This window comes from Staurois parvus, unplaced genomic scaffold (genome assembly GCF_062004578.1).
Source record: "Staurois parvus isolate SC_StPar_1 unplaced genomic scaffold, SC_StPar_1.0 ptg000575l, whole genome shotgun sequence".
Classification (NCBI taxonomy): Eukaryota; Metazoa; Chordata; class Amphibia; order Anura; family Ranidae; genus Staurois; species Staurois parvus.
In genome coordinates this window covers 6607566-6628132 of record NW_028318371.1, presented here as the reverse complement: position 1 = coordinate 6628132, position 20567 = coordinate 6607566, and the positions used below count along the sequence as shown (strand labels likewise).

At 40.5% G+C, this 20567-nt stretch overlaps 1 protein-coding gene and 1 pseudogene across 1 annotated transcript; both read right to left on the bottom strand.

The window, feature by feature from the left end:
- Positions 1-2555: 2555 nt before the first annotated feature.
- Positions 2556-10275, bottom strand: LOC149450398 (E3 ubiquitin/ISG15 ligase TRIM25-like; annotated as a pseudogene).
- A 3595-nt stretch (positions 10276-13870) lies between these two features.
- Positions 13871-16778, bottom strand: LOC149450397 (uncharacterized). The gene has a single exon (XM_089692085.1). It carries the CDS (start codon positions 16086-16088, stop codon positions 14013-14015), a length of 2076 nt encoding a protein of 691 aa, XP_089548211.1. The 5' UTR covers positions 16089-16778; the 3' UTR covers positions 13871-14012.
- Positions 16779-20567: the final 3789 nt, after the last annotated feature.

The window sequence follows — 20567 nt, the reverse complement described above, 5'->3', positions numbered from 1 at the left end:
ATTTGTGCTGGGAAGGGGATTTCAGCAAGGAGCAGATTTGTACTGGGAGGAGGGGGAACACTTAGGGGATAAGAAGGCAGATTAGTCCATTTTTTGAGGGGGAGGGGATTTTTGATAACACATAATGCTCATACATCTTGGGGGGGGGGCACAATTCAGCATGTTCACCCTGGGCTCTAGATGATCTTGTCCTGGCACTGCTGGTCAGTAACACACCTCCTGTATTAGAGCGCCCCCACTCTGGAGGAAGGAGCACAGGGGGCAGCTTTGGACAGCAGCATTATCTGTCTGGGGGGAGGGGAGTGTTAAATGGACTAGCAGATTTAAATACACTAACAAATTGAAGCCAAACTCCAAGCAGTTACACCAAACATGCTTTCCCTTTTAGGATAAAGTTTTTAAATAAATAAAAGTTGAGTATTGTAATCACCCCTGTCATTGGCAGATGGTTTGTCTCATCCCTATAACCGCTATATCTGGAAGAGAGCTTGTTCCTTTGAAAAACAACAGACATACTGGCAGGATCACCAGATAAAAATAGAGGAAAGAAAGCCTAAAAAATAAAACTAATGCAGCCGTCACATCTAAGAATTGGTAAGCTGCAATGTAATACGTTTGCTTTTGGGTTTAATACGGCTTTGAGGTACAGAATGTCCTTCCCTTATAACCACTTTACAGAATAAAATATTTTCACCTTTCTAGATGACTTATTTATAACAGTGAATAACCATCCAGCATAATCTCTGCTGTTCAGCAGTCAGACGGGTAAAAGGGCCATAAAACCGACTCATGATTAAATCTTCAAAGGGGTTGTAAACCCTTACCTATACCCAGTGCAGTGACTGGCCTCAGGAGATACACAGAGAGGAAACAAATCCTCCTACAGAAGTTGTACCTGTGTATCTGCTGCCTTCTCTTCTCTCTCCGGGCGCTCCATCACTTGATGTATGCGCTGCCGCTCGGCTCCGCCTCCTCACCAGTGATTAGGTGCCAAAACTGTAGCTCAGGAAAGGCACACAGGCAGCCAGTCACCTGCGAGGAGGTGGAGCCGAGCGGCCCCACAAACATCGAGTGAGGGAGCACCCTGAGTGAATGAAGCAGGACAGCTGACCGCCCGGTAAGTGTACCGTGCTGATGGTGCTGCTGCAACCAGGCATGCTGGCTGCAGCAGCATCTAAGCTGGAGCAGGGGTCAGCAAGGTAAGTGTCATTGGGAGGAATAGTGCCCCATCGTTGGTGTCACTGAAACTAATGATGGGGCATTATTCCTCCCACTGACACCAACGATGGAGCACTATTCCTCCCCTGACACCAACGATGGGGCACTATTCCTCCCCCCACTGACACCAATGATGGGACACTATTCCTCCCCCCACTGACACCAACGATGGGGCACTATTCCTCCCCCCACTGACACCAACGATAGGGCACTATTCCTCTCCCCACTGACACCAATGATGGAACACTATTCCTTCCACCACTGACACCAATGATGGGAACTATCCCCCCCGACACCAATGATGGGCACTATTCCCCCCCACTTACACCAATGACGGGGCACTATTCCTCCCACTGACACCAAAGATGGGACACTATTCCTCCCACCGACACCAAAGACGGGATACTATTCCTCCCACTGACACCAAAGATGGGGCACTATTCCTCCCACTGACACCAAAGATGGGACACTATTCCTCCCACTGACACCAGTGATGGGACACTATTCCTCCCACTGACACCAGTGATGGGGCACTATTCCTCCCACTGACACCAATGATGGGGCACTATTCCTCCCACTGACACCAATGATAGGTCCATTGCACTGGCGGTGAGAAGGAGTAATATTAGCAGCGGCGGACTGACCATTTGGAAACTCGGGTACTGCCCGAGGGCCTGGGGTCAGTAGAGGGCCCCATGAGATTCCCCTGGTACCTTTTTCCTATGAAAATAGCCTATGCTTTTTTGAGTTTGGGCAAGGACACGGGGGCCCCATGATCCCCTATTGCCCGGGGGCCCCATGAGTTTTCAGTCCGCCCCTGCATGTGAGATTTCTGAGCAGTGCGGTCCGGTTCAGGTGCGGATTACAGGCTACTGACTTCTATAGGAACCGTTTCTAATCCGCACATGTGTGAACGGGATAAAATCCTGACCTGAACCTTTCCTGAACCTGATGTAAACCTGATCTGAACCGCTGAACAACTACTGTGCCAATTAGCTGTGAATCCTGAGCTTCAATCCGCACCGCACATGTGTGAATCAGCTCTTTATTGGGTCACATCAGGCAGACCCGTATACTACACAGCTGATGGGAGATCTAAAGGTTATTGTACAATCAGATTGTATAGTGTGTGGTCAGCCTAATGCTAAATAACCCCCCCCCCCCAAATCTTGCCTTGTTGGGTGTGGAAGTGATGGAGGACACTCTCCTCGGCTGAGATCTACCAGATCTACCGATTGAAGAAATATATTATCTCTACAAACGGTGTCATCCTATGAACCAGATTCACATTTCTCAGCAGATTTCACCAGATTCAGGTCAGATTTCCTGTCATATGATCATTTTACACGTCTCCTGACCCCCCCAGAGATCTTTATACGACCTTTTCCTACCCATAACCCGGCATGGAGGGGCTCAGTGAAGGTGGTGGTGAAGGTGTGGAGGTGTCTGATGGGGTCACACAGATCATAAAAGGACAGCTGCCCGGCCTCATAATCCACATAGATCCTGACTCTATCAGGGGGGGTATCGGGAGATATGAGGATTGTTTTATCATCCTGTAATAGAAAACAATCACTGTTATACTTCCTCAAACTCCAGGACTTGTTATTATATCCAATCCTTGACTGCAATCCTCTCCTCTCTATACTGGGATAACACATCCCGACTCTGCAATCTTCTCCCTCACTGACATCCACTTCCCAGTAATGTCGCCCCGAGGAAAAACTCCGACTGCTTAATACCTGTTCCCAGGACTGAAATCTCTCTGGTGTTTCTGGACGATTCTGCCTTCTATCTGACCTGGATGCAGTTTTCATGTCATCTGATATCTGTAGATAATTATGAGCTGTGTTCACATCCAGTAATAAGTCTGAAGCTTCCTGTATATTGAAGCATACATTTCCCCCTTTTATCATATCAGATATCCCTGTGTGTAATGTGTGTGAGATTCCAGCCACATCCAGATCCCCTCCATCATGGAGGAGTCTATCATGTCTCTCTCTGTCCTCATCATCTCCCTCCTCAGTATCACACAAGTCCCCTGTGTCTGATTCCTGGAGGACAGTCAGGGGGGTCAGTCATGTTACACAGCTCCTCAATGTCCCCCATCTTCCTGGACAGATCCTTCTTCTTTATCTCCAGTTGATGGATCATCTCAGACAATGGACATGAAAGCCGCTCTTCCTGGCTGGCGATCTCCCTCAGGACTCTCTTCTCCAGGTCCTCCAGTTGTCTCCTGAGCTCTATGAACAGGGCAGTGACTCTCTCTGTTAGGATGAGAGAAGGAGAAGAAGCGCCTCTAAGTGCAGCATAACACTTTAATGAAGATGAGAAGTAGGAACCCTCCCATGTATGAGGTCCAAGTAATGCATGAAATAAAGTGGTGTGGTGTAACATGGGACAGGAGGGGGTGTCATCGGTGTCACTGAGCTGTCATCGGTAACAATGTGTCAGCGTTCCGCTGGAGCAGCGTGGTGGCTGGAGGGGGACAGCTGTGGAGCCGGCCGGCGTGCACGTCCTCCTCAAAGTCGGGGGGAACGCACGCTGGAACGCAGCGACGACGTGGGCATGATGACGTCAGTTACCCAAGGTGCACTGCGACGCGTTTCGGAGCATGCGCTGGCCTGGAGAGGCGGAAGTGCGCTCCTTTATCAAGCCGGGGGAAGTGGGAGTCCGATAGTTGTATATATGGAGTTAATCCTCAGAGGGGCTGATTGGCAATTAATTAACCAATTGTTTCAGCAATAATGTGATTATACCATTGTTGTAAGGTGACACTGTGTGGTTAAAAGAGTACGGGAAGAGAATTAAAATTGTAAATGGATGAAAAAATAAGAAGTTATTAATAATAAAAATAAAATGGTATGGGAAAAAATGAAACGGGAAAATGGAAAACAGAGGAAATGAAAAGAAAGGAAAAAAGACATTTGGTTATCAATATTTATAAAATGTGAATAAAAATAGAAATGGTCAAAATGAAAAATAATAATGTAAAATCAAATGTAATTATATATATGTAAAAAATAAAATATATAAAATGTTTTTATATATATATATATATATATATATTAAAAAATATATATACACAAAAAATTATAAAAAATTATAAAATAAAAAAATAAATAAAATTAAAATACATGAAATATATATACATTGGGAAATTAAAAAATAAACTGTAAAATAAAAAAATCAGTAAATAAATGAAAAATAAAAATTAACATTAATAAAAATTAATTGAAAATTAAAAAATAAGAATTAAAATAATAAAAAAATATATATAAAATTAGATATGTTGCACACAATGGTGTATGCTTGGTGAAATGGCTCATAAATTTAGCTAGTGGCATAGGATGTGAAGATCACCTGGCAACAGTGTTATATAAAATAATTATGTGAGTAAAAAATGCAGTATAACCATGGTAACGGTACTGATGATAATCAAATACAGGTGAAACTCAAAAAATTTGAATATCTTGCAAAAGTTAATTTATTTCAGTAATGCAACTTAACCACCTCCCGTCCGGCCGTTGTATATAAACAGCTGGATGGTGGCACTGCAGGGTCGGGTGGCAGTTTATAAACGGCCTCCCCGCACCCTGCTTGTGCACGCTCCCTGGGAGCACGCAGCACCACAATCCGGTGCCCGCTGTGTCCTCCGGACACAGTGAAACACCGATCATCGGACGGGACCTCTGTACGAGGGCCCGATCATCTGATCACTGATTGGCCAATCACTGATCACATGCAAAGTAGTAAGCAAGATGTCACTTGTGACATCATTGCTTACTACGTGTGAAATCTGTGAATGATCACAGAGGTCACATGGTACAAGGCTATTCACAACAGCATTGTACCATGTCACCAGCTGTGACCAATCACAGCTCACTCAGTAGTTCTCAATGGCTGCAGGAATGCAGACAGAGAGAAAGAGAAATGATTTCTTTTACATCCTATATGGGTGTAAAAGCAATCAATGTAAAAAAAAAATCTTCATCACCCCCCACAAGTAGTGCTAGGGAGACAGTATGTAAAAAAATAAAAAAAAACATAAATAATAATATAAAATAAAAATGTAAAAAAAAAAAATGTTTAAAAATTATACTTTTTGGTTATAAACTAATTTGGCTTATTTTTTTTTTACTAAAAAGATAACGGAATACATTTTGGACAATATTTATTATGAAATATTATTTATTTGCAAATTTTTATAAGAAAAACACTTTTTTTCAAAATTTTTGGACATTTTCATTTACATAGCAAAAAAATAAAAATCCCAGCGGTGAATAAATACCACCAAAATAAAGCTTTATCTGTCTCAAAAAAATGGTAAAAAATTCATATGGGTACAGCGTTGCATGACAGCGCAATTGTCATTCAAAGTATGATAGAGCTGAAAGCTGAAAATTGCCCTGGACAGGAAGGGGGTAAAAGTGTCCGGACTGGAAGTGGTTAAAAGGTGAAATTAGTATATGAGATCGACTCATTACATGCAAAGCAAGATAGTTCAAGCCGTGGTTTGTCATCATTGTGATGATTATGGCTTACAGTTCATGAAAACCCCAAATCCACAATCTCAGAAAATGAGAATATTCCATGCAATCAATAAAACACGGATTGTACATAGAACAATATCGGACCTCTGAAAAGTAGAAGCATGCATATGTACTCAGTACTTGGTTTGGGCCCCTTTTGCAGCAATTACTGCCTCAATGCGGCGTGGCATGGAAGCTATCAGCCTGTGGCACTGCTGAGGTGTTATGGAAGACCAGGATGCTTCAATAGCGGCCTTCAGCTCTTCTGCATTGTTCGGTCTCATGTCTCTCATCTTTCTCTTGGCAATGCCCCATAGATTCTCTCTGGGGTTCAGGTCAGGCGAGTTTGCTGGCCAATCAAGCACAGTAATGCCACGGTCATTGAACCAGGTTTTGGTGCTTTTGGCAGTGTAGGCGGTGCCAAGTCCTGCTGGAAAATGAAGTCAGCATCCCCATAAAGCTTGTCTGTGGAAGGAAGCATGAAGTGCACCAAAATCTCCTGATAGACGGCTGCATTGATCCTGGACTTAATGAAGCACAGTGGACCAACACCAGCAGATGACATGGCTCCCCAAATCAACATAGACTGTGGAAACTTCACACTGGACTTCAAGCATCTTGCAGTGTGTGCTTCTCCATTCTTCCTCCATACTTGGGGTCCTTGGGCCTCTCCATTCTTCCTCCATACTCGGGGTCCTTGGTTTCCAAATGAGATGCAAAAGTTGCTCTGATCAGAAAAGAGGACTTTGGACCACTGAGCAACAGACCAGGTCTGTTTTTCTTTAGCCCAGGTAAGACGCTTCTGACGATGTTTGTTAGTCAGGAGCGGCTTGACAAGAGGAATACGACATTTGAAGCCCATATCCAGGATCCGTCTGTGTGTGGTGGCTCTTGATGCACTGACTCCAGCCTCAGTCCACTACTTGTGAAAGTCCCCAACACTTTTGAATGGCCTTTCCCTGACAATCCTCTCCAGACTGCGGTCATCCCTGCTGCTTGTGCACCTTTTTCTTCCACACTTTTCACTTCCACATAACTTTCTATTAATGTGCTTTGATACGGCACTTTGGGAACATCCAACTTCTTTTGCAATTACCTTTTGAGGCTTTCCCTCCTTATGGAGGGTGTCAGTGATGGTGTCAGGTCAGCAGTCCTTCCCATGATTGTGATTCCTACTGAACCAGACTGAGAGACCATTTCTAGGCTCAGGAACCCTTTGCAGGTGTTATGGCTTAATTATCTGATTAGAGTGGGACACTTTGAGCCGAGAATATTCCACCTTTTCACAATATTCTCATTTTCTGAGATTGTGCATTTGGGGTTTTCATGAGCTGTAAGCCATAATCATCACAATGATGACAAATCACGGCTTGAACTATCTTGCTTTGCATGTAATGAGTCTATCTCATATATTAGTTTCACATTTTAAGTTGCATTACTGAAATAAATGAACTTTTGCACGATATTCTAATTTTTCTTGTTTCACCTGTAGAATAATGACAATATTACAAATATAAAAAGAAAACTAAAAGTATTATTATAATACAGGATTTATGGCGCCAACAGTTTGCTCAGCGCTTTACAATATAACGGGAGACAAAACAGCAACAATACAGTTTAATACAAGAGGGATAGGAGGGCCCTGCTCCTTGGATCTTACAATCTAGGAGGGAGGGGCTAGTGGTACAAAAGGTAGTAACTGTGGGGGATGGACTGGTTGGAAAACTGAAAGATTCCAGTATTAGCTGAGGGCAGGATAGGCTTCCCTGAAGAGATAAGTTTTCAGAGATTGCCTAAAAGTGAGCAGAGTAGGTTATTGTTAATGTTAATGTTTTGAATTTTATCCGTTGGGCAATGGGAAGCCAGTGGAGGGATTGGCAGAGAGCGGTGGAGGACACTGAGTGGAGACCAGTGGAGGGATTGGCAGAGAGGGGTGGAGGACACTGAGTGGAAGCCAGTGGAGGGATTGGCAGAGAGGGGTGGAGGACACTGAGTGGAGGTCAGTGGAGGGATTGGCAGAGAGCGGTGGAGGACACTGAGTGGAGACCAGTGGAGGGATTGGCAGAGAGGGGTGGAGGACACTGAGTGGAAGCCAGTGGAGGGATTGGCAGAGAGGGGTGGAGGACACTGAGTGGAGGCCAGTGGAGGGATTGGCAGAGAGGAGTGGAGGACACTGAGTGGAGGTCAGTGGAGGGACTGGCAGAGAGGGGATAGCCTGCGATGAGGTCGGCCAATGAGGAGGGAGTTACAATAGTCAAGGCAAGATATAACAAGGGAGTGAATAAGTTGCTTAGTGGTTTCCGAGGTTAGGAACAGTCGTATCTTGGAGATGTTGTGCAGGTGAAGTCTCCAAGATTTGGACAGTGATTGGATTTGGGGCTGAAAGGACAGATGGGAGTCCAGGATTACACCTAGTACCCTGGCATGAGGGGAGGGACTGATGGTTGTGTTACTGATCTTGATGGAGAAGTCAGTGGGGGTGGTGGGGGCTGGGGGGAATGCTAAGAGCTCAGTTTTGGAAAGATTGAGTTTGAGGAAGTGGAGTGACATCCATGCCGATATGTCACTTAGTAGGTTAGTAATGCGAGAGGAGACTGAAGGGGTGAGGTGAGGGGTAGAAAGATAGATTTGTGTGTCATCAGCATAGAGATGGTACTTAAAGCCATGGGAGTTTATCAAGTGACCAAGAGAGGAGGTGTAGATGAAGAGAAGGGGTCCAAGGACAGAACCTTGAGGGACCCCTACAGAAAGAGGGAGTGAAGAGGAGGAGGCAGCAGCGTTATAGGTAACACTGAAGGAGCGCTGCGATAGGTAGGAGGAGAACCAGGAGAAAGCAGAGTCTCTGAGACCAAGAGAGTGGAGTTTTTTTAGGAGGGGATGGTCAACCGTATCAAAAGCCACAGAGAGGTCAAGTAGTAAGAGTACGGAGTAGTGGTCATTGGTTGGGATGAGTACGGAGTAGTGGCCATTGGTTGGGATGAGTATGGAGTAGTGGCCATTGGTTTTAGCAGTTAGTAGATCATTAGTGAGGTTTAGTAGGGCAGTTTCAGTGGAGTGGAGTGAGCGAAAGCCAGACTGTAAAGGGTCAAGAAGGTTGTTGTCGGTGAGGTGGGAGCTCAGGCGATTGTAGACTAAGTGTTCTAGGAGTTTAGAGGTAAATGGCAGCAGGGAGTTGGGTCTTAAGTTGTTCAGGTTGGTGGGGTCCATGGAGGGCTTTTTAAGTATGGGAGTGATGTGCGCATGCTTTAGAGGGGAGGGGAAGGCACCAATAGAGAGGGAAAGATTGAAGATGTGAGTGAGGGAGAATAGGATGGAAGAGGAGGATGACCGTAGTAGTTGTGAGGGGACAGGATCCAGGGGGCAGGTAGTGAGACGGGCTTCTGAGAAAATCTTAGTGACCTCTTTAGGAGTAGCAAGGTCAAAAGTGATAAGTTTTGAGGGAGGTTTAGTATAAGGTATGCTAAGTGGGATGGATGTCTGTGCAGTGGCGATGCCCCTACGAATTGCGTCAATCTTGTTTTTGAAATGATTTGCAGTCTCATGAGCAGTGAGTGAGGTACTGAGTGGGGGTGTAGGTGGAGAAAGTAGAGCGTTAAAAGTAGAGAAGAGACGACGAGGACTGGATGACAAGGTATTAATAAGGTAATAATATATATATAAATGTAGGTACAGGGAATGGAATTATTAATTATTTATGAAGCAGCGGGGGGATGATGCATAGATATGATCACGATGTTGTGGTAGGGGGACCATATAATCTGGGACGGAGTTGGGAAAATTCAAAAACTTCAAAAAATAATAATTAGAAAAATTAGAATATAAATACAAAATTATAAATAAAAAATTATTAGACCTGTTAGACCAGCTGATTTTTCTTGTACTTTTCCCTTACGTTCCTGCAGACTCTGGACTCTTTTCTCCGTCTTCTCTGTCTCTGTCATCAGTTTCTGCAGAACGTTTCTCAGTTTCTGTTTCTTCTTCTCAGAAGCCTCATCCAGAGTCTCCACCTTGTGTCCCTGGTGTTCTCCAGCCAGCCTGCAGGACACACAGATACAGGCGTCATCTGCAGCACAGTAATATTCAAGAAGTTTCCTATGGATGGCACATTTTCTGTTCTCCATGGAAGTGGTGGGGTCAGTTAGGACATGTTCTGGTGACTTGCTGTGGATTCTCAGGTGATTATCACACAGAGAAGTTTCACACAACAGACAGGATCTAACAGCGGGTACAGGATAGTGAATGCAGTAAGTACAGAAGATTCCAGTCTTCTTCTCATCTGGCTGAGTAGACCGGAAGGTCTCCACTATGTTACGTAGTGTGATGTTCCTGTGCAATGCAGGCCGATCCTGGAACTCTTCTCTGCACTGAGGACAGGAATAACCTCCAGACCCCTCCTGTGTATCCAACGATCGATCAATACAGACCCGGCAGAAGTTGTGTCCACATCTCAGCATTACAGGATCGGTATAAATGTTCAGACAGATGGAACAGTCCAGCTCCTCTCTCAGATCAGCAGACGCCATCGCTGACAGCAGAAGAGAGAAATGAAAGTGAAAGTCTCCGACACGGAAAATCTAAAGGTCGTCTCACATTTCTCAGCACAGGGCGGGGCTGAGCTGGTGTTGCAGTTTTATCTTCAGGAAGTTTGCGGATAAAGCAAATGTTTATAAATTAAAGGGATATATTCCGACATTTGTGAACTGATCTCTGTTTTTTTTTTATACGTTGTTTTGATTATAAATAGTAAATTACATCTGCAGACAAGACATAAAACTGGGTTATATACCGCAGCGTGAAATGCTATTGGCAGGTTTCTGTTTGTTGTATTTTGTGGTTAAGGCTGAGTTCACACACAAACGCACAGGAATCGCTGCATTTCCCCACCACATAGCAATCCCACTGTGTTCATGCCATCTGCTGCAGGTGTCAATTAAAAGTTAACAACGCCCCAAAAGCAGGTGGCAGAACATATTGCATTTGCTTGAATCAGATCGCATGGCTATGAACACCCTTCCGATCCGAATCCAGCGTGGTAAAAAAAAGGTGCCTGCACTTCTCCATGTGGATGTGGTGCGATATGAGCCATACAAAATGATGGGCTCAAATTGCCCCGCACAGAATTGCATGTGATTTGCACAGGAATGTGGTGCGATTCCTGGGTGAATATCATACGATGTGGTGAATCACATCAGTGTGAACCCGGCCTCAGAGAAAATCATTTGCAAAGTTAATAGAAACCCGTCTTGAGCAATATATGGACGGTGTTACTGGTGACCTTCTTTTAGAAACTTTTGGTGAGAATATTCAATCAAAAATACTTGTTCTAAAAAAGTGTTGGAGTCAGAAAGCTGCATGACAGCCAGAAGACTAATATGTGAATGTTAGAGGTCCTCAATGGCAGCTTTCTGATTCTCTTTAAGACCTGGTTCACACTAATGTGGTGCGTGAAATGCAGCGAATTCTGTACGTTTCCCGCACCGCATTGCAATCACATGTCATCCATGTGATCTGGTGCGGGTGTTATGTAAAATTATTGGCACCCACGAAACAGATCGCAAAATACAGAGTGATTGCCAGAAATCGGATCACATGGGTGTGAACCATGCGATGTGAATCAGGTGCTGGAAAAAAGGGTCCGCACAGACATTGCATGTGATATGCAGAGGAATGGGGGAGGGGGGCTCCGCCTGGAAAAGTATGAAGCCCGAAGTTGTGCTTTAACAATGCTGCCAATGGGTTTCTATGCTGTGATGCCTGTAATAACTTTAATAACCCTCCAAGTTATTTTGCCCCCCTCTTTTGGAGCCCCTCAAATTATACAAAGGGTTTTGACTCCTGACAAACTCCGATCTAAATAAAATTTTAAAACCCCAACATTGCACAAAATAAAAAATTCACAGAAAAAGGGGGAATAGTAAAATAAAGACACTATAGATAAACCCTTCCGTGCCATGGCCAAAACCAACAACACCCAAAATGTCTATTTAGATGAATAAAGTATCTGCCACTTAACTGCTATAATAAAAACACATTAAATAAGCGCAACTACAGTATGTGAAGACCGCGGACAACCAAAATCCTCAACTTATACAGCACTAGTGATCAATGAAAAAATACAGTATATACAGTTGTGTTCAAAATAATATCAGTCAGACATCACTAACCGGATCAATCACTGTTTTTGGTAGAAATTATATTTCTAAATGGCAAATAATTTACTAGCAGGTGTAGTAGAGTAATAGAAATCCAACAGACCCAACAGTCATGACATGCATGCTGCTGATTCTGTGTCATTGAATCACTCATTGAAAGGGGCGTGTTCAAAATAATAGCAGTGTGGAGTTCTATTAGTGAGGTCATTCATTCTTTGAAAAACAGGTGGCAATTAATGCCCTTATTTAAGGAAGGAAGGCAGCAAATGTTGGACATGCTGGTTACAGTGCATTTCTCTCTGAAATTCTGAGAAAAATGGGTTGTTCCAGACATTGTTCAGAAGAACGGCGTACCTTGATTAAAAAGTTGATTGGTGAGGGGAAAACATATAAAGAAGTACAGAAAATGATCGGCTGTGTTAAATATCGTGACACTTATATTATTTAAGTGTCTGTCTTTAGGCGTTTGAGGCAAATTGTTCTAGTGCCAGGCTGACTTAAAACAGTGTGACTTTTATTTAATGCACACTTGGCATCAAAAATGAATACAAAAGATAAAATAAAATACAGAGTAAAATATAACAAAAGTTGTAGATTATGGAAAAAGAAATAAGCTTTGGAGAAATGTCTAATCTCTTGTCTGTTCTATGACAAGTGTTTCAGTCTCGGCAAGGAAGACAACAGGTGTATCAAGGCTTTGCAGGCCTTACCAGGAGACAAATATGTCAGTGCGTGTCAGCTGTATAATGTCTTGATGTATGAGTGTGAGTGAGTGTATGTGACTCTCTATCTCTAAGGCACATGTTATATATATTTTACCAGACCAACCCACTAAACAGTTATTTCCTAATTCAGTGTGAGCTAAATAAGTAAAACCCTTATTTGTGCTTCTTCTAAACATATACTCTTAGTGTCCATATATGTAAACCTTCTAAACTATACTTAGTATGACGTTATTTGAAAACCTCTTAGAAGACAGAAATATATGATACTGTCATCTGATATAATGGCTTCACATATCTTTAGAAAGGATAATGGTCACATAAATGCATAGATATAACCAACAATAATTGATACTAAACTTATCACACACTATTCCTAACTAATAAATTGATTATATGAAATAATTATCCAACTAACTATATTATGGATTAGACATGATTTTCTTTATAAAAGACATATCCTTTCTTTGTTCTACTGCATACCAATATCTTTTTACATTCCAATTGCTATTCTTAAAACTAAGCTTATGACCTGCTGACCTCTTAGACATGAATATACCATGGTTCATCTTTAACACCTGTTTTCCAAAGCTTCATTCACACGTGAAGTTAAAATTACTTCTAAATGACTTTTGCTGTCATTTTGAAAGATATGAGACGTCTGTTTTAAGCTACATAATTTCTACAATATTCCCCCTAAATATAATTTATCATATAATATTATATATACATTCATACTTCATTCATGGCCCAACTATACACGCTCTGAATCAGTTGTTCCAGATGCACCATTTTCTATAACCAGGTCAGTTAGGTCAGAGGTAACCTTCCTTCTAATAATACCTGACAGGATTTTTTCACCTTCTTTCATTTGTTTCTTAATCAATTTGTAAAATTGTTTCATTCTAATCATAATACAGATTTGAAATAAAATACATAAAATCATAATAATAAATATAATAATTAATGGGTGTAATAATATATTTCCAACAGCTGCTGTTACTGAAGTTTTTCCCCACATTGATACAGTATTTTTAAATTTTGACCACCATGAACGACCTGAAAATTCAGACCAATCATGTTCTATCTCTAGTAGATTTCCTTGTTCATGCTTAAATATTATTTCTGCTTTCTGAAGTTCTTCAGACAAAGCAATTAATAATCCCTTATCCTTTTGTATGATCTCTGCCCATTCCTTCCATGGAAACTCATCTACTTGAGATATATTATATTGTATAGGTAGAACACTCACATTTTTCGTAAGTATATTAGTTAAATTTACTCTAATTTCATTTAAACTAATTCCTGTAAGATCTCCTTCTATACAATACAAGCCTCGACTCAGGATATCTGTATGTGTGCAGGATAGGAAGAAAGCTTTCACTGTTTCAGTGTCTGTCATGACTTGAAACACAGACTTTCCTCTTTCCTACAACAGTGACTAGGTCAAGTGAAGTTTTTACTTTTTCTATTCTTGCTGTACATAATGAATGATTATGAAAACAAGAGTGAAAAATACTTTTGTCCTGATTAGGCAAACATATTACTTTTGATTGAAAATGTAAACAAGAAGATAAATCTAATTGTTCTGGTTCAGATGTATTAGTATCCAAAGCAAAATCTACAAATTGTAATTGATAATATAACAACTGGGTATTACTAACTGGCAATCCTAAGACTGTAACTGGAATTAACATTTGTTCTTTCCCAGCAATGGGAATCATTGAGGTACCAAAGCATTCATGTTGATTACATCCTACCCATTTATTTACCCATAAATCTGTATGATTTTTTGCAAATACATATTCATTAGGTAAACTTTGCAAAAGACTTAGAGGAGTTATGCCACTTTGGAATGCTTGTGCAATTATTTTAAAATTGGTAGAATACTCTGTCTGTATTTCTAGACATGTTCTGGCTATGTGGGAATGTTGTTCTCTGTCCATTAAATTCAAAGTAACATCTTGTAAGTGGACTACAGCTGGGCCTATAACCGTAGCTGTCTTCATTAACATATTTTCTAATATTTGATTTACATTTCTTTGAACTTTAATACTTTTACTACCCACTAAGCCCGCTGTTTCCAGATCAGACTGTAATGTATTAATATCCATACTATTGGTAATACTTCCAATTGTACCAATTCCACCTAAAATTCCTTCTATGATACCTCGTTTATTCCTATTGTTATTTTTATTATTAGCTCCAAACCATTTATCCATACCCAATTCCATATTAATTAAGTATTCTTGACATTGAGGATACTTTGATGAAATTTTCCATTCAGAAACATTAAATTTCCAAAGTATAATCACAAAATGTCCTTCTCTTAAGAGATGTCTGGGTTGGAAATGATTAATTTGAAATGGACTAGAAGGAATACATTTTTCATCAGTACACTTAATGTTCTTAGGAGATGAAATTATAACATTTGCAGTATCACATTTCATTGGATTATTTTCTAATGATATGCAACATTCATATATGCCTCTGTCATTAAGATTTGGACTACTGTGTTGATAAATAAAGTTATTATTAGTCCAATCTACATTTCCAAGATTACTCTTACGAATTATATTAGTAGAGCTATGGAAAAGACTGCCCAAAAATTCACCATTTCTTTTCCAAGTTAATAGGGAATTTTGAGGTAAATATATTTGTGTAGTACATATCAAATTTAAATCATCCTTTCCTTCAATAATTTTAACAGCTTGAGGGGATACTTTTATATCTGGAATAATCAAGTCTACAATTGAAATAGTCACTCTCACATTAACGTGAGCTGAACCTCTTGTTATTTGAAAATCCCATACTCTAATTACATCTCCTTCTTCATCTCCTGTAATCTTTAAGTGTTCAGGATCCATAAACTGTAAATAATATTGGGTCAAAAACCAAATATCTGTTTTGGATCCTCCTACAGAAGAAGAACCTACTCTATCTCCAGTTACATCGCCAGTCCAAATTGTAGACTCATTTCCTTTTAAAACTATGGACCAGAATCCCATCTCAGTTAAATTACATTCATATGTACCAGTTTTATTATTATGTACATATGATCCTTGCATTTTTGTAAACTTTGTTTTAGATTCTATTCTAGCTTGTATTTCAATAGAGTTACTATGAAGAAAATAAAACTGCATACAGCAAGTAGCTCCATGACCTATACAAGCAAGTCCATACAAGTCTACGGCTGTGTCAATGTCACTGTATCTTGGAAAATGTCTCTTGTTTCTGGATAAAGGCAATTCTCTTTTATGCAGGGTCTCAGACTTGTTCTTCTCTGCTGGGCTGGAAAAAGTCATATAAGTTTTTAGGAATAAAAATGTCATTAATGAGAAAAGGAGTCCTGTGATGACGAATTTTCTCCTTTTAATGTTCTTTCTTTCTTTCCACTTTTCTGATGTTGTCAGTATTTCTTTTTGGAGTTTGATGTTCCTCCATATTTGATTATCAGATGTCATTTCTGCAAAAGAAATGCAGTATCATTATCTTGGCATAAACAGCTTGCATTGATCAGTGTGAACCCATATTTTTTGTTGTCTCCGTGCATTTTTAACAGAATTGAGAGGTCTTTGGACTTGTATCATTACACCACGTGTGTCCAAAATTTCAAAAGGACCTTCCCAATTACTTTGCCACGGCCCACTTTTTCTAAATGTTTTAATCATGACTTGTCCACCTTTCTCAAATTTTGAGGAGTGTGGAGGGATCATTTTCTGCATGTGAGTAGCTGCATATGGCAAAATGGCATTTAGATTGTCTTGCAACATCTGTAACCATTTGGTTTTCTCAATTGCTTCTTTCTGCGGAGTTGACAAAAAACACGGTTCATGTGGAAAAACAAGCGGCATTTTTCTACCTGTCATCAGTTCAAATGGACTGTATTGTGTAGATGAAGATGTTGTACTTCTGATACTCATCAGAACAAAAGGCACGGCATCTACCCATGTATGTCCTTTGTCTAACAACATTTTAGCAATTCTGGATTTGATAGTCCTGTTCATTCTTTCCACAATACCTGCAGATTGCGGATGGTATGGAACATGAAATCTTTGCTGGATTCCCAAAATTTTACACATTGCCTGCATTACTTTACCTGTGAAATGAGTTCCACGATCTGAACTGATATCAATTGGGATCCCCCAAATAGGAAAAACATGATTAATTAACATTCTTGCAGTTGTTAGTGCATCGTCTGTGCGTACAGGTAAAATCTCAACCCATTTTGAGAAAACATCAACAATTATGAGAGCATATTTGAAACCATTTTTTCCTGTTGGTAATGGTCCTATATAGTCAAGTTGTAATGTGGACCATGGACCATTAGCTGGAGGAGTTCTTTGTAAAGGAGGTTTCTGTCCTTTTGGCCTGGGGTTCACTTGAGCACAAATAAGACAAGATTGAATTACATTGTCTGCAGTCTCATCCATTTTTTCCCAGAAAAATTTCTCTTTGAGAATCTCTAACAATCTCTGCTTACCTACATGGCCTAAACTTTCATGATTGTATTTTGTGAACTCCACTTGTAAATGTTTTGGTATGACAGGACGCAGAACCCCGTTACAGTCATGAAACAAAATCTTGTTTTCAAAAACAAAGGAAGATTCTGTATCAACCTGAGAAGCAGAAAGGGACGGGTCCTTTTTCTGTTCTTCTGCAAATGAGGGGATCTGTGTATCTGTTTTTCTGACTGTGTTTACTGAAACTACTTCAGATGGAGTCTCTGACTGTTCATTAACAGCTGCTTCTTTTGCTAATGTGTCAGCTATCATATTTCCTATACTCAGTTCATCATTGTCTTTCCTATGCGCTGGTACTTTAACAATTGCATAGGCACAAGGGTTTATCCCTGCTAGTGCAAAAATTGACTCTAGTATCTCTCTGTGTGCTAAAGCTTTGTTTGAAGCATCTACAAAACCTCGTCTTTTCCAAATTGGAAGATAATCAGTAAGAGAACGCACAACATATGAACTGTCACTATAAATTACTAGTGGACCTTGATTCTCTTCTTTGTCTACAGTTAACACTGTCTCAATGGCTATCAGTTCTGCTTTTTGTGCTGAAAAGTGTCCTGGAAGTCTGTGTTGTATGGCATATCCTCTCTTTGGAAACCAGATTGCATAACCTGAAAAATACTCCCCTGAGACACAATAACGTGAACCATCCACAAACACAGGTTCATCAGTCTTCTCTGCTTCTCTGCGAAACAGAGGAGAGTGAGTGTCTTGGACTTCACATGAACACTCATGTTCTGATCCATTATATTCCATCAATTGAGGGAGTACATATTTGGCATTATGTTCAACCTGGATCTGTTTGGGTGATAAAGCCAACAACCATTGTGAAAATCTTTGATTGGAAACACCTGGGATGTTTTTTTCAAGGAGAAATTTCAGGGTGGAATGGGGTGTTTGTAAGATAATTTTGTTGAATCCTACAATGTGCTCAGTTGCTTTTACTGCATAGTGAACTCCTACCAATTGTTTAACACATGTGTCAAAACCTTTCTCAACAGGTGTTAAAAGCCTAGAGAAATATGCTAGGATCCTCCAATTTCCTCCTTGTAGCTGAAGCAACACCGAAGAAATAGCAGTTTCAGATGTATGCACCTGCAAAGCAAACGGTGCTTGCTTTTCTACTGTAGTTAGGGCTGGTGCTGTCTGCAAATCTTTTTTCAAAGATTCAAAGGCCTTTTGCTGAACTTCTGTCCAAGGACCAAAACAATTTTCCTCATTATTCTTTAGAAGTTCATACAGAGGTTTTGCTTTATCAGCAAATGACTCAATGAACTCTCTAGAAAAATTCACTAATCCTAGGAATTGTCTTAGTGCTTTGCATGTTGTTGGTACAGGAAGTGCAGCAATAGCATTAACCCTTTCTTGCAAAGGTTGGCGTTTACCCGGACTGATCTGAATGCCGAGAAACTTGACCTCGCTTTTCATGAGCTGAACCTTACGAGTATTCAGCTTGAGACCTGCATCTTGCAGCAGATCAAACAATTCTGCCAAAAGGGTTAAATGTTCTTGGTCATTTTCTGTTGACAACAAGATATGGTCCACATGTTGTAGGATACATTCTGGCCTAGAAAATTTAGATAGGACATCTGCTAAAGCTTGATGGAATATACTTGAGCTCAAATGTAGGCTTTTCACAAGACGTGTGAAGGTATACTGAGCATTTTCAAAGGAGAAGGCAAATTTATATTGACAGCTTTTAGATAAAGAGATTGAGAAAAATCCATTTGCAATGTCAATCACAGAGAACACTTTTGCTTTTGCATCAATTCGGGACATTATATCTGGTGTATCTGCCACTATTGGAGCGCAGCTTGGGGTATATTTATTTAGCATTCTGAGATCTACCAGAAGCCTGAATGATTTAGGGTCATCACGTTTAGGTACTACCCATAATGGATTGTTTGTTACAGAATTTGTTTTTCTGATAATACCTTGTTGCAGAAGCTCCTGTATGACTATTGATACTGGTTCAATAGATTCTGGTGGCAATTTGTATTGCTTCTGTGGGGGCGGATCCTTGCCTTGCACGTCTACTTCTATGTCTTTAAATAGACCGGCCTCATTTTTGCCTTGGCTCCAAAGATTTTTGTATGATTTGACCAATTGTTCTAATTGTTGATTGTCACCACTATCTGGCCATTTATGGTCTGCAGCAAGCACTTCTGTTAAACAGATGCTGCCGACCTCACAGTAATCTGCTGGGTCAATTACCACAGGCTTACGATTAATGGAACCTTTCCATACAATGCCATTACCAAGGTCAATTATCCAACCTCTTCGTTGAAGGATATCTGTCCCAATGATATTCTCTGCACCTTGACAATACCAAATATCAATCTCAGTATCCAAATAATCAGGGATTTCAAATGAAACATTTTTCAACATTGAAGCTTTCGAATTACCTGATCCGTTAAATCCAACAACTGTACATACTGTTGCATCTGTCAAAAGAGGTAATCTTACACCAGTAATAGAAATTTCAGCACCTGTATCAATTAAAAACTTGAGCTTTTGTCCATTCAATTTTGCTTTAATGTAAGGGCGTCCACATTTATCTAGACATATTGGTGTTACATATTCTAGATGATGAGATTTTATTTCCTTTTTATTGTCTAGTCATGGAGTAGGCAATAATGGAGCTGAATTAACAGTGGTTGACTGCAAGTTCTTTTCAGTCAAACCGCTGCTGACCGATAACTCTCTGATCTGTTTTATCAGAGGAGCATAGGGAGAAGAAGATTGAGTTTCCTTCTGACTAGGAGGAGCAGATGGTTCAAGAGAAATAAGTCCATTTTCTTTACCTAAATTTCTTGAATCCTTTATCTGCATATCCTTTAAGAATTTTTTACATTTCCATTTTAAATGTCCAGGCTTTTGACAGTAGTAACAAGTTATTGGCTCTCTCTGTCTCACCTGCTTGTATCTGTCACTTTTACTAAGAGCAGTCATTCCTGTCTTAGCTGTAGTTTGACCGTTCCTATTTAAAGTGTCATTTTGAACTAGAGCTATCTTAGACTTGAGATAGTTCTGTTTCATTTGTCTTCTGATTTTATCAATGAATGAACAAGCATCTGTAATCAAAGTTTTATCTTGCACAATGGCCAAAGAAGTTGGATCAAGATATTTAAATTTTTTTACAAATGCTTTTATCATCCCTGTATCGTTTTCATCATCTACGCCCAAGACCATTTTGTATGCCTTTGTGAATTTAATTTTAAATTCATAAGGGTCTTCTCTAACTGAAGTCTGTAATGAGTCTAGTACTTCTAAAGAAGGTACTTCCTCACCTGTGGTACATAACAACAATTGTCGTAATCTGTCTGATGCGTCACTATGTATCTCCTGTCCGTCATCGTCAATAACAGGTGATTGCACAAGTCGTCTAGCAAAATGTGCAGGTATCCAAAGATAATAGATACGGTT